Source organism: Oxyura jamaicensis, chromosome 8, assembly GCF_011077185.1.
Source record: "Oxyura jamaicensis isolate SHBP4307 breed ruddy duck chromosome 8, BPBGC_Ojam_1.0, whole genome shotgun sequence".
Taxonomy (NCBI): Eukaryota; Metazoa; Chordata; class Aves; order Anseriformes; family Anatidae; genus Oxyura; species Oxyura jamaicensis.
Genome location: NC_048900.1, coordinates 30,842,962 through 30,855,084, shown reverse-complemented (window position 1 = coordinate 30,855,084; position 12,123 = coordinate 30,842,962). Strand labels below are relative to the sequence as shown.

At 37.5% G+C, this 12,123-nt stretch overlaps 1 protein-coding gene across 13 annotated transcripts in view; it reads right to left on the bottom strand.

The window, feature by feature from the left end:
- LRRC7 (leucine rich repeat containing 7) overlaps positions 1–12,123 on the bottom strand; it is a 171,653-nt gene that overhangs the window by 71,288 nt on the left and 88,242 nt on the right. For 12 of the 13 annotated variants that reach the window (XR_004752715.1, XM_035332661.1, XM_035332657.1 and 9 more), the window contains exon 7: positions 11,341–11,397. Coding sequence is in view for 12 of the 13 variants with exons in the window: in XM_035332661.1 (XP_035188552.1) it covers positions 11,341–11,397 (57 nt within the window). In the remaining variant the exon portion in view is untranslated. Of the gene's footprint in view, positions 1–34; positions 329–11,340; positions 11,398–12,123 lie in introns of those variants that run through there. The other variant, XM_035332659.1, reaches the window with a different exon arrangement.

Here is a 12,123-nt window from a genome sequence, read left to right as displayed (position 1 = left end):
GGGAGAAAGACAAGGTCTGTGATGGCCATGGCAGGTAAAAACCCCATCCTGTTCTCAGTGCATTCCATAGTCATCTTCTCTAGATTTAAATTCCTGTTGTCATATCAACCGTACACAGGCGTCTGTACTCTGCAGATGTTTTTCAATCAAGTAGAATTAACACTGACTTAAGGTGCCCTGAGTATACTGAGCAATTTCCTTGCACACCATAAAACAACCATACCCAAGAAAGCTGGGCACACAAATTAGATCTCATTAATAACAGCCAGCGTGAACTCTGTGTCTTTAGCTTCAAATGTTCTGGGAGGAGCTCGGGGTTCTAGTATTACTGAGAACAAAATGAGTGTAAGAATCACCAGCATGATTCTCCATGGTTAAGAACGTTCTCCCCTCCTACCATTTTGTACTGTGAAGTCTATCTGAAATTTAACCCTACTAGTCAGATAGAAAATAGAAATCAGTTTCAGATCTGCTAAATGGAAGTTTTTAGACTAATAAATGATAAATACAAAAATAATTGGTATATGAAACAGGCCTGCATACAAAACTCTTCTGTGTCTTTCCTTTGCCCATCAGAAGCATTAAAATTGCACACAACACAAACACGGTCAGATAAGAACCACTAATTCAGAAGCTAATTCATTAGAACCATTAGTTCATAAGCTAATGGTTCAGGATTATCCTAGATGACAGGAAAAGTACTGGTATATGTTCAATGAATTACAAGTTCTGGCTGTATCATCTCTTAGACTGTCCCTTGCTGCAGATATTGCAAAAAATTGCCACTATTACCTTAAGGCAATAATAATTATGGCAATTTTTCAGATAAGCTTGACCCACTATGTATGTGGGAAAAGCACTCTTTTAACAGGAAAGCAATAAAATGTATTTTTCTACATCTTCTCTGAGCAGCAAATATTTAATTTAAAACAGCCCAATGGGAAGATATCTAATAGTAGGTTCTTAACTACTTATCAAAATACCAGTAATATTTTAATAATGTAGTGCCAAAGTACTAAGTCATTTAGAATATGATTTATTAAACTCGGCCAGAGTTACCATTAAAGAAAACAGGCCATCATGACAGATGAAAACATTCGTAATCTCAAAGTGCAAGAAACAGTTTACATCTTTATAATAAGCTAGGAAGAAAGTGGAACAGCATTTCAAAAAATAGCAGTCTAAAGTTATGCTTTTAAATCTATATTTAAGTGTTCCTGGACATATTCACAACTGATATAAATAATTGGTTCCATTGACTTCAACACACTTCACAAACTGTGGTTTTTGCAAATCTACTTCCTAAAACAGAATTTTGGAGGTGGAAAGGATGTTAGGGTTATAAATGTTATTGAAGTGAATGGAACACAAGACACAAGAATGCTTCCAACTCCATCTTCAGGATTAATGGAAATAATAATTATCGGTTTTATTCAAATTCACCTGGAAAAAAAAAAAAAAAAAAAAAAAAAAGGATTGTGACGTTTTAAATGGCTGAATATCTTTCAGAATCTTTCATTGGCTCACTCCAAGCAAGACCATATCTGCAGTCTTTCAACATGGCAAAAGCTAGAAATATTTGTGCTTATCTTAAAGTCCAAGCAAAGTGGTATTGAAATAGGGAACAAGAACAAAATAACTTTATCTGACAGTGTTTCAAAACTGTTTCTATAAATCACCAAAGATGGTCATGAAAGATATATGACAGTTTCTATACTAAAATGATTATTTATAGAGGAATGCCAACATTCAACACATACAATGTATTTATATAAGACCTGACTACATTATTCTCTTTATTTTTTCAATTCAAAACAAAGTCTTAGCTACCGAAAGTCATAAGACCTTTAACTCTCTACAGGCAGATACTTCCAATTTGCAAACAACCCCTGCAAAATACCTGCCATTATTTTAGATATGTTCTGCCAAGGCAGAATCTAGTCTGTACCACTTTATATTGTTTCCTTACCAAGTTACTGTGTGTTTTTATACATCTGTTAAGGTGCTGCTTAGAAACCTTGATCCTTTGAGTCTCCTTATACACAGTCTCACTACTTCTAAGAAATGAGCAACAGGAAGGAAGGAAGAAAGGAAGGAAGGAAAAAAGGAAGAAAGGAAGATAAATATCAAATTTTTACATTATATATATGGGAAAAAAAACTACACTAGAAATTCAAAAGATAGAAAAATCCATTAAATTTAATTTCATGCTTAGACTGAACTCTTCTGGGTGAAAAACAGGATTCTCCCCCCCCCCCCCCCCATAAATTTTGTGATAATGTATTTTCATCTTTGAAGACACAACAAATATACTACATATGAACAAAAAGATTTGTTGATTGGTTTCACAATTCCATTCATTACACAGAAGGGAAAAGTTAATAGATGGCATTCTTCTCGTTTCTGTTTGAAATACCATTCTTGGAAAATTTCAGATGATAGTGACCTTCTGTGCTTTCAAATTACTGGAAGAAAACAGACCCTTTGCCCTTTGTCACGTAAGAATTTCAAGCATCCAAAATAAAATATTATGCAAAAATAGGAACTTGTATTTTTCACAGTATTTTTGAGAACTGCTCATTTGTGGAACTAGAATGCACAGAAGTACTGCAGTAATGCAAAAAGTGGCAGCAAAAACCCAGAGATTCCCTTTAGAACTTGGGACATTTGCAGGAAAAAATATATATATATTACCAGCTTTACATCACATTGCCTACAGTAGGTATGTCTAAACAATAATTTTACAAGTGCAATATAAATTTTGACAAAAAATACACTTATTAGCCTCAATCCTCAGAAATATGACCGTGTGGCTAAAACATACTGCCAGTATTTTTGCATGGTTACATTTTATTACAATGAAAACCTAAAACTGCGCAATCAAGAATAGAAACCATCAGTTTATATTTTAAAACTGAAAACACACGAATACAAAAAGGTTAATTATAACAACAAGAAAAAAATACCCTTCACCATCATCACTTCCGTAAGTTCATGATATTCCTGACTCAAGCTTACAGGTATGAAAAATAAAAAAGGTTGCACTAAAACAAGTGCAAACTGATGGCACACGTATTTAAAAAATTAATATCCTTCAGAAAGGTACTCTAATGTAATGAATTTAAATGTACTTTAATGTGATTTAAAACAACAACTGAAGAGAACTAGAATAATGCATGTCAACTTGTATCACTTGTGATAAAAACTTACCATTTCTGGTTGATTTCAGACAGTGTGCTTAATAATCAACTAAATTTGCTTTGCATGGGGAGCAGATTTCACACTGCAATGCACCAAGTGCAAACTGTCAGGACTGCAACAGGTGCCACCAGAGTTTAATCTTTCCACAATTTTCTTGTGAGAACGAAGATTCTGACCACAGGAGGCCACCCGGGCAGGCTGCATCCCGGCCCTGGAGCCCGTCAGGACGCCTGGGAGCAGTTCCAGCAGTGGGGCAGGGACGGTCCAGCCTCTTCCCACCTTCGGCCTCTACTGGTCTGCAAGGGAGAGGTTCCCAAGCCACAAGCATGGCTTTTGTCTTCCAGCAAAACGCAAAGGGGTGCGTGTCAATCTTAAAAAAGAGAGACCAAGTCCAAGCCAAACATAATCTTCTCTTCCAAGTTGCCTCCCCTGACTGTGTGTGTAGAGACAAACACTAACATTGCCCCTCAACTTCTGCTTTCACAGCAATATGCTATTTCTAGAGCCTTGTCATACGACACATTTTGCAATCATTATTTTTCCCACCCAGTTTGGACCTTCTTTAGCTCTTCCTGGTCCTTTTTGCCTTTGGAACTCTTCCTAATGAGGTCTCCCCTATTTTTTCTACAGTGTCACAAACGCTTCTTTATCTCCAGTGGAAAAACTTTGTCAAAGAACATTGGGCTTCGTCAGGACTCTGTTGGGGTGGTGACTCATAGACATTTTACATCCTACTAATACACTAATGTCTTTTTTCTCCAGTGTGATTTCTGACTGAAGAACCCCTAATTTATAGCATAATTTCATATTAGTCCCTCAGTACATGACCTTGCACACTGTATTATTAAATCTCATCCAGTTTTAATTGCTCATCTTCAGAATTCCACAGTTCTTCCAATCTTAGGGGCTGTTCCTGCGAACTAAAACTTGATCTAAAACTTTTACTCTTCACACAGCAAATTAATTCTGAGCACTAGCTGAAGGCCAAGACAAGGCCTGTTTTTTTTTCCAAACATTAGCTGCCAAGGACCCATCCCTTTGGTAACGTCTTCATTGTATGTTATTTCCTAAAAGCATGGTATTGTAAACAACACAACCCTAATAGCTCTAATATCTATTGTCAAGAAAATCAAAGAAGAGATGAGAAGCCACAGCTTCAGGTGGGAAATGGTGAGTCATTAAGATGAGTGCAGCAAATACAAGTATTTTCTCATCAATTACCAGTGCCTACAGTTTCTCAGACCCTAGTGACTCACCATTTACAATTGCGGTTTCTACAGTTTTTCAATTTCACCAGTTTCTACTGAAAGATATCCTGCAAAACCCTGAGAAGTTGTTTTCCTCAGCTCAAAGAGCTCTAAAAGCAAAGACCATGCTAACTACTTCAATTCACTCAAAGATTTTTGGAAAACCACAGGCAGGCTGCCTGGCTGCTTGGTGCAGGTTCTGTTTCCAGGTTCCTTCCTGAGATATGAAGTACCCTGGACTCCTCTCAGGAATTCAACAGGATATTATTGTCACCAAAATTTCAGTTAAGGAGTGTCAAGTCTGCTCTGAAGAGGAATGAATATTTATGACAGAGCCTAATTTCAGAAAATATAAATTTAAATGCAAATTAATGAGCTTCTGTAAGAGTAGTAACCAGACCAGGTTTCAGTGGGACTGTTAGACAACTTAAAGATTTTTGGTGTTACAGAAATGTGCTTGGAACATTTCTTTCCAACTCAGCTGTAAATTCACGTACCAGCTTTGTTTAAAGAACCGAGGGAGATTTACTTCAATCAATGTAATAACTCAGCACTAACCTGAAACAACCAGGCATCCTCAGCAGGCAAACAAGCAAAGTGATGAACATTAGGGAGGGGAACCATCTGAGTTTTGTGTATGTGCCACTGTTCCTAAAACACTTGGCTAAAAATATTAGGAAATCTGGCAATTTAGAGTAGGGTTATTTTCTGGATTAGCTAGTTTGGTTCGTTATGCCAGGTTAGTTGCTGTTAACCATATGACAGGAGAGAAAGGGACAGCACATGCACATATGTTTATATAGCATATATATGTGGATATGTATATATAAACACGTACACATATATTTTATCTAACCACATGAATGCGCACACAAACACACCAAAGGCATAGTTATATGGCTTCCACACATCTCTGCTTTTTAAACATGGTGGTGTAGCTATGTTATATGAGATTTCAGGCCTTACGATTTTCTCTTCCATCCTAAGTGCGTATTTTCATCAGCCTGAGTACACTGGTTCCTTTGAGCTCCAATGCAATTGAATGGGTCTTTGGTTTAAGTTATAAATGACAACCTGTATTATTAATGCACAAACCAAGCTGTACTCAAACTCCTGGAAAAAAAGTCAAGATGGATATAAAAACATTGCCTGTGCTAGACTTGCAAAGTCTGCCTAACAGATCTACCTTACCACTTATAAGAAAGAAACAAAACAAAAACCACCACCAACAAAACAACCAAACAACCAAACAAACTAGGAAAATAATGCCAGCATTTAACCAGATGCCCATTGGTAGTAGGGCAATAGCAATATATCCTTTTCAATAATCTAGATTTACATCTAGTTTGAACACAGAAGCTTCTGATTTTTCCTCTTTTAGGGAGAATATCAGTCTGTATTTGGAAGGTCTACTGCCCAATAGTACATTTATTGAAACTAAACATCCAGAAAATAGGCACCAGGCTTCAAACTGTGGTCAGAAATGAAGCAATCATACCCACAGGCTGCCTGCAGAACCCAGCTCCAGCTGCGTGGTTTCAGGTTGACTCACGTAACACAGAAATTGTTTCCTACAGTGTGGGCAGCACAAACACGACTTCAGTATTTGTATCCACTGGGAATATTCATTCAGCTAGTTTGAGGGAACTTCTCAGAAACAACTAATTGGTTGGAAGAGGTGTACTTTCTAACAATGCGTGCTAACACAAACAGAAGTGTTCTGCAGCTGAAACTCACAGACATCAGTAAAATCCACTTACCAAACAGTAAGAAAACTTAGTGGTACTTTTTATCATTTACACAAATCCTCAAATAAAATTATTAAATACACTGAGCACCAGAGTGGTTGGATTAATCACACAGCTTAGTCACTGTCAACCCATTTTGTGGTTCTTACAGGAATGTCCAACGCTCAGAGCCATTCTGACAGCCTCAGAACGCAGTACAGGCCTTAAGAGTTCACAGTCCCAACACAAAATTTATTTGGCAAGTGGTCTCAAAAACATCAACACAAACACTGCTAGCCTAATACTTTTTTAACCACTAGGTTAGAAAGGGCCTCACTGTGCAGTTGTACAGGGAAACAGCACTCCAATTTGTTTGTATCAGAGGTGAGACAAAGCCATCTAAGCTGAAGCTGCAATTAAGAGTGGGAAACAGAAGAGGGTAACAGAGGTGTGAAAGCTGTTTATCCGGACTGAAACGGGAATATCGCAACAACAACATGAGCACCTATTTCACGGTCACCAAGTCAGGTGTGCTCACACACTCTTTCACATTTGTCAGAAAGACCCATTAACTCCCGGTTCACCATCATGATTTAAGAACAGCAAGATATACTTGCACCTCCGAGGCCCAGAGATGCTGGCACCCGTCCCTCCCTGCATCGGCAGGGCCAGGCCCCACCTGAGCAGCCCTTCACAAGCAATGCCTGGCCTCTGGGGTCAGCGGCGCCAGCTTTTCTCAGGATGGCCCTGGGCAGGTAAGAGGAAAATAATCACAGCAAGAGTCCTTCCTATCAGCTAAGCAAGCTAAATTGCTGCTGTGAGAGGATCAACACATGCGCAAGAATTAAAGCAATACAAAACTACCTGTGCAAAGGACCTGAGAAAATCCAAAGCGAACATGGCTAAAAAAAAATAAAATGGGAGACTTAGAAGACATCTTTCAAAGGGATGAAAAGGCATCCAAATAAGGAAAATAGAACAGAACAGTTAGCTATAAAAGGCCAGGAACTATCTTCAGAAATATTTGAAAAAAGGCATAAAAAGTAATAATAAATGTTTCTTCAAGCACCTCAGGAGCAGGAAACCTGCCAGAGTCTATGGAAAGGATATAAAAGGAATGCTCAGGAAAAAAGAAAAGAAGGTCACAGCAGAAAAACTAAATTAATTTTCTGCATTTGTATTCAGAGCTTGGGCAGGCTCCCATGCTGCAGTGCTTACCCGCAGAGAATCAACTGGGGGATTTGTCTTAAGCAGAAGTCTCAATAAAGCAAACCAAATGAACAGCGCAAAATTGCCGAGATGAAATGGTACTCAGGTAAAGAGCTCTAACAATATGCACGAATGACACACAAAACCTCTCATACAGTACTTCAGTGCTAGATGACTGGGAAGTGTGTAACTACTGGCACAACAGCTTTTAAATTACTCCAGGATAAGTCTAGGAAACCACATATCACTGCCTGGCATCTGTACCAGGCAAATTAACAGAAAGTCTTCTAAACACTAATGTAAGGGAAATAACAAAGTAAAGAGAAATATGACACACTGGGAAAAAAATCAACAGTTTTTCTGATGAGAAGGGGTGACTCAGAAACCTCCTGGAGCCATTTGAAAGAGTCAAGAGTGCAAGAGATCCAGACAAGATAGTCTACCAAACTGGAAATTCTTAACCTAAGCATCTCTGTGATGAGAGAAGGTCTTTGAGTAGGTAAATAAATGGCTGCAGATGGGAACTAATTAAATAAATAAATGAGTGGGTGTAGCAGGAGGAGCTGCCAACAGAAGTCAGGCTCCGGGCTGGGGCACATGCTGCTGAAGCTGTTTGTAAATGACTCGGAAAAGGATGTTAATGAAAAGAGGTTTTCAGAAACTGAGTTTTTCAGGCCTTGCCAGGTGAATGTCAACCACTGCCACAGACAGGACTGAGAGTGAGACAGGTCCTTGTAGGCACCCGTGGCACTCTGGACGTCTCCTACCGCAGTTCTCTAAGCGGCTCTCCCCTGGCAGCCTCCTGTTCTCCCATATCTTCCCATCCAGGTTGAACCAGAGCATTATTCAGCAGGATAGAAAACTGGGAATTACATCCCTCCACTCTGAGAAATAACTCAAACACAGAATAATTAAACACTGAGGCACAAATTGCCTCATTCAAAACCCATTGAAGCTAACAGGAATCTCTCCACTGAATTTAATTGCTTCAGTTTGGGTGTAAAATGCCTGAAAACATCACTGGCAATTGAAAGCCTTGCCTCTAGCTCCAAACACATATTCAGTAGGGTAGCATTACAGAACAGAATGCTGCACGGCTATTGGGAGCTGTGGTCTATTAAACATCGCCCTGAGCTATTACACTGTGATATTACATGTCCTTACAGCGACTAAAGATCAAGTACACTTTTATCCAAACAGAATAATATAAATTATATTGCTTGATTCTTCGAGCCAAAGAGGGCCTGCTGATTAAGGCGGTAACATAGTTCAGGCTTAAGAAACTTAGTCAGAATCTCACAAATGCTCCAGAAAATTAACAGAAATTAAAGAGAAGAAAACGCTTTTTTCTGTTTTTCTTGCACAAATTAATGCTTCATAAAATATTTGCAATATTGGCTAGAGATTTCCCAATACTTCTGATTTCCCCAAAGATCTTGGAAATAGGTATCCATAACAATCTTTCAAACTATTTACAGTATATAAAAGTAGCAGTAAACCTAAGAGGATTTTCTGAAGAGGAAGCACTGCTGACAGAATATGGCAACATCCTGCAGCATGTTCATTTGAAAACTAAGGCACATCTCCAGACCACTACAGTACAGCAAGACAATGCTGTTTTAAATGTATGCTATGCTTGTCAGAAGAAACCAGAAAACTCTTCAAAACGTTTTATGAATAATGCTTCACTAATTTCCTATCAGGGAACTGCTGGGGAATACAGTGATATGTTTAGATCTGTTTTAAGTGCTGTCAAATTATGTTGACAAATTCAATGGTCAAAGGAGAGCTCTCATTTTTTAATAAAAGATGTACTAAAGAGGGACATTTTTGAGATCTAAGCTCTGGTTAGAGAGCTACCTTTCAGCCAGTGATCATTAGTATTTACTTAATCTGATGATTCTGTAAATAATTTTTGAAGATTTTGCATTCAGTTACTATGGATACACTTTACAACAGTCTTGACCTGTTGAGTGACTAGCAAAAACAGAGCTATGGTAAACACAAAGCACATTTAATTGCTATTTTTGCTAAAATGCTAAATGTCTCCTTAAAAAATTCTTTATACACATCTATCTGACAGCACAGGACAGGTGAAAGAACACGATCTGCTTTTTGGTAACTCTTTTTTCCACATCTTCTAAGTTGCGCTGAGCACGGTAGCAGTACTGAGCAGAAGTTACTTGAAATGGTCTTACAGTACATTTCAGAACTATTTAAAAGTTTTACTTTATTTTATTTTTTAATACAGCTATTTTACCAACAGTTGTAGGGACAGCATTTGCACAAGCAAAAGCTTTTATTTCCACTCTCAGTAGTATACAGCAAAGCCTTCTGCCACAGCACGGAGCAGAGAACAAACACACCTGCAGATAATGTTTCCCTTGGTTACAGGGGTCACGGAATTTCTTTATTGTCAAAAATCATGCAGGGGGAAAAGTCACACTTAGCCACCTTAACAAACCTAGTGCTGCTGGAACCAGAGGCTACTACCCTTAGGCAGGAGGTCTTCCAAACTCATGCCAAACTTGACAATTGCCTGGTAAGCACCATGTATCACAGAAGTAACAGAGCACTGATCATTTTTATTAGTAATGATGACACACAAGTCTAACCTTGCTGCCATTGACCTCAGTGAAAAATGTATCACCTTCAGTAGGATCATCATTAGCCCAGCAGTATCAAAATATTCCTCTTGATTAAAATTATTCTATTGTGGAATTCCAATTCTTCAATCCTAGCGCACGCACAATCCATTTATTCTGACAAGTACCTTCTGTGTGCAGAGACCTCCCTTCTAAAAGAGATATTTAAGAGCTGTCCTAGATAACATGCACACACTGCAGCATATGTACGGCATTTCAGATGTTAAAGGCCTCAAAGGCTATGGATGTTGGGATCAGACTGAAGGGGCTTCACAGAAAATAAAATAAAATGTTTTCCAATAATATCGGGAATATATCCTTTATCATAAAAGATAGCTTTCCTTTAAAAAAGAAAAGTGTTTTGCCTTTCGGTAAATGCCCACAGGAAGCAGTGAAAACATCATTATATCCCATGTAGGTGTAAAATGCCTGTACATCAGATTTTAGTAAACGCGTGGATGTTGAACAAAGTGCCCTTTTTGAATGAACTAAATAACAAACAGTTTCGTATCAGCAAAGTTGCATAAATACAGTCAATTCACCATCATTATAACTCTCACTTATAATGGGGGCATACGACCTCCATTTAGAACAATTCCCATATCCATGGATATTTTTTCATTGGTAAGGTTCCCTGTCACATAAAACATTTATATAATGTTGGTCTGACTGTAAAAATGTACTCCCTGCTTTATGCACTGGTACTTCCTATATTCAGAATGGGAACCCTAGATTTTATTTTTAATTTCTTTACTATTTCCTTGTCAAAATACCATTTAAATGTCGGTCAAATGATAGTAAAGCCTGGAGACATACTTTTTTCTTTTTTTTGTAAATAATTCAAGAAATGGTTCCAAATTCGACATTTCTTCAATATTCTGATGTTGCAAGTTTCTAAATAGTATTGTAAATGACCAAATACACTTAACATCTGTACAGATCATATGGGGAGATTGTTCTACTGAGGTTATACAGAAAATGTTTCCAACAAATCAGATTACTTCTTGATGAGGAAAATACTGTCATAATTACTGGCCATGGTTATCCAATATTTTGTTTCTCAATACTGTTTACATTTAATATTTTAAAACATTACACTGTGGATTTGGGGTATGGAGTTACAGTCAGCTACTTTGCCAGTCTCCATCTTCCATTATATGTTTACTTTTTGCTAGAAACCTTCAGTAGAATTTCTTTTAACAGTAGAAAAAATAACTGAACAAAAACAGCACCGTTGTATTGTTACAAATGAAATTATTTTGCACTTTTGGAAATTTCAACTGAAAGTTACATAAATATTCAATCACTTACTTTGGTAGAGTTTTCAAGTGGTTCTCCCTTAACTCCAAAATTCTCAATTTGACAAGTCTAGGAACATAATAGAAAATAATTATTTCATTCTATGAATTAGTTCAGAAATCCACAAGAGTGATTAGAAACTACTTATTTCAACAATAACAAAAAAAATGAATCTGCTTAATGCATAACAATAAGATATCTAGCTATTGATGGATTGAATATAAAATAAAATGCATTCAGAAACAAATAGCTTCATATGTACATAATTTTGCTTTTATGTCCTTATCTGGACTGTTTTGAAAGACTGACATACCTCAGTTTGTTATTACAACTCTAAACTATTTTTACTGGCAATTCAAACAAGGCAAACAGAGGAAAAGTTAATTACTCTCAAACCGCCAAATCTATGAAAGGATAAAAACCTGCTATTCAGTTCACAACCGGCTTTTGCAGTTTTTAGCTTTGACTTCTATACCTCCACACAGGCAGACTAATGCTGCAGAACAGATCTCCATTTAGCTTATCGTACTTCATGCAGAAGTAGGACATATGCCTGAGTGTTGGCATGAATTAGAACCTCTGTACAACAGTACTTCACAATTCCACGTCATTTTGCAGAAACTAACTGGCATTATTTAAGCCATGTGAAATCAACTCCTGCAAAACTAGTTTGTAACTGTGTCATTTCTAAACAGAGATGTCACATCGGAGTCACACCATGTACGATTTTAGGCTCGTAATATCATTTCTAATGTCAGGAAAGTTTATTGAGGAACTTTATGGGGAATTTCAACA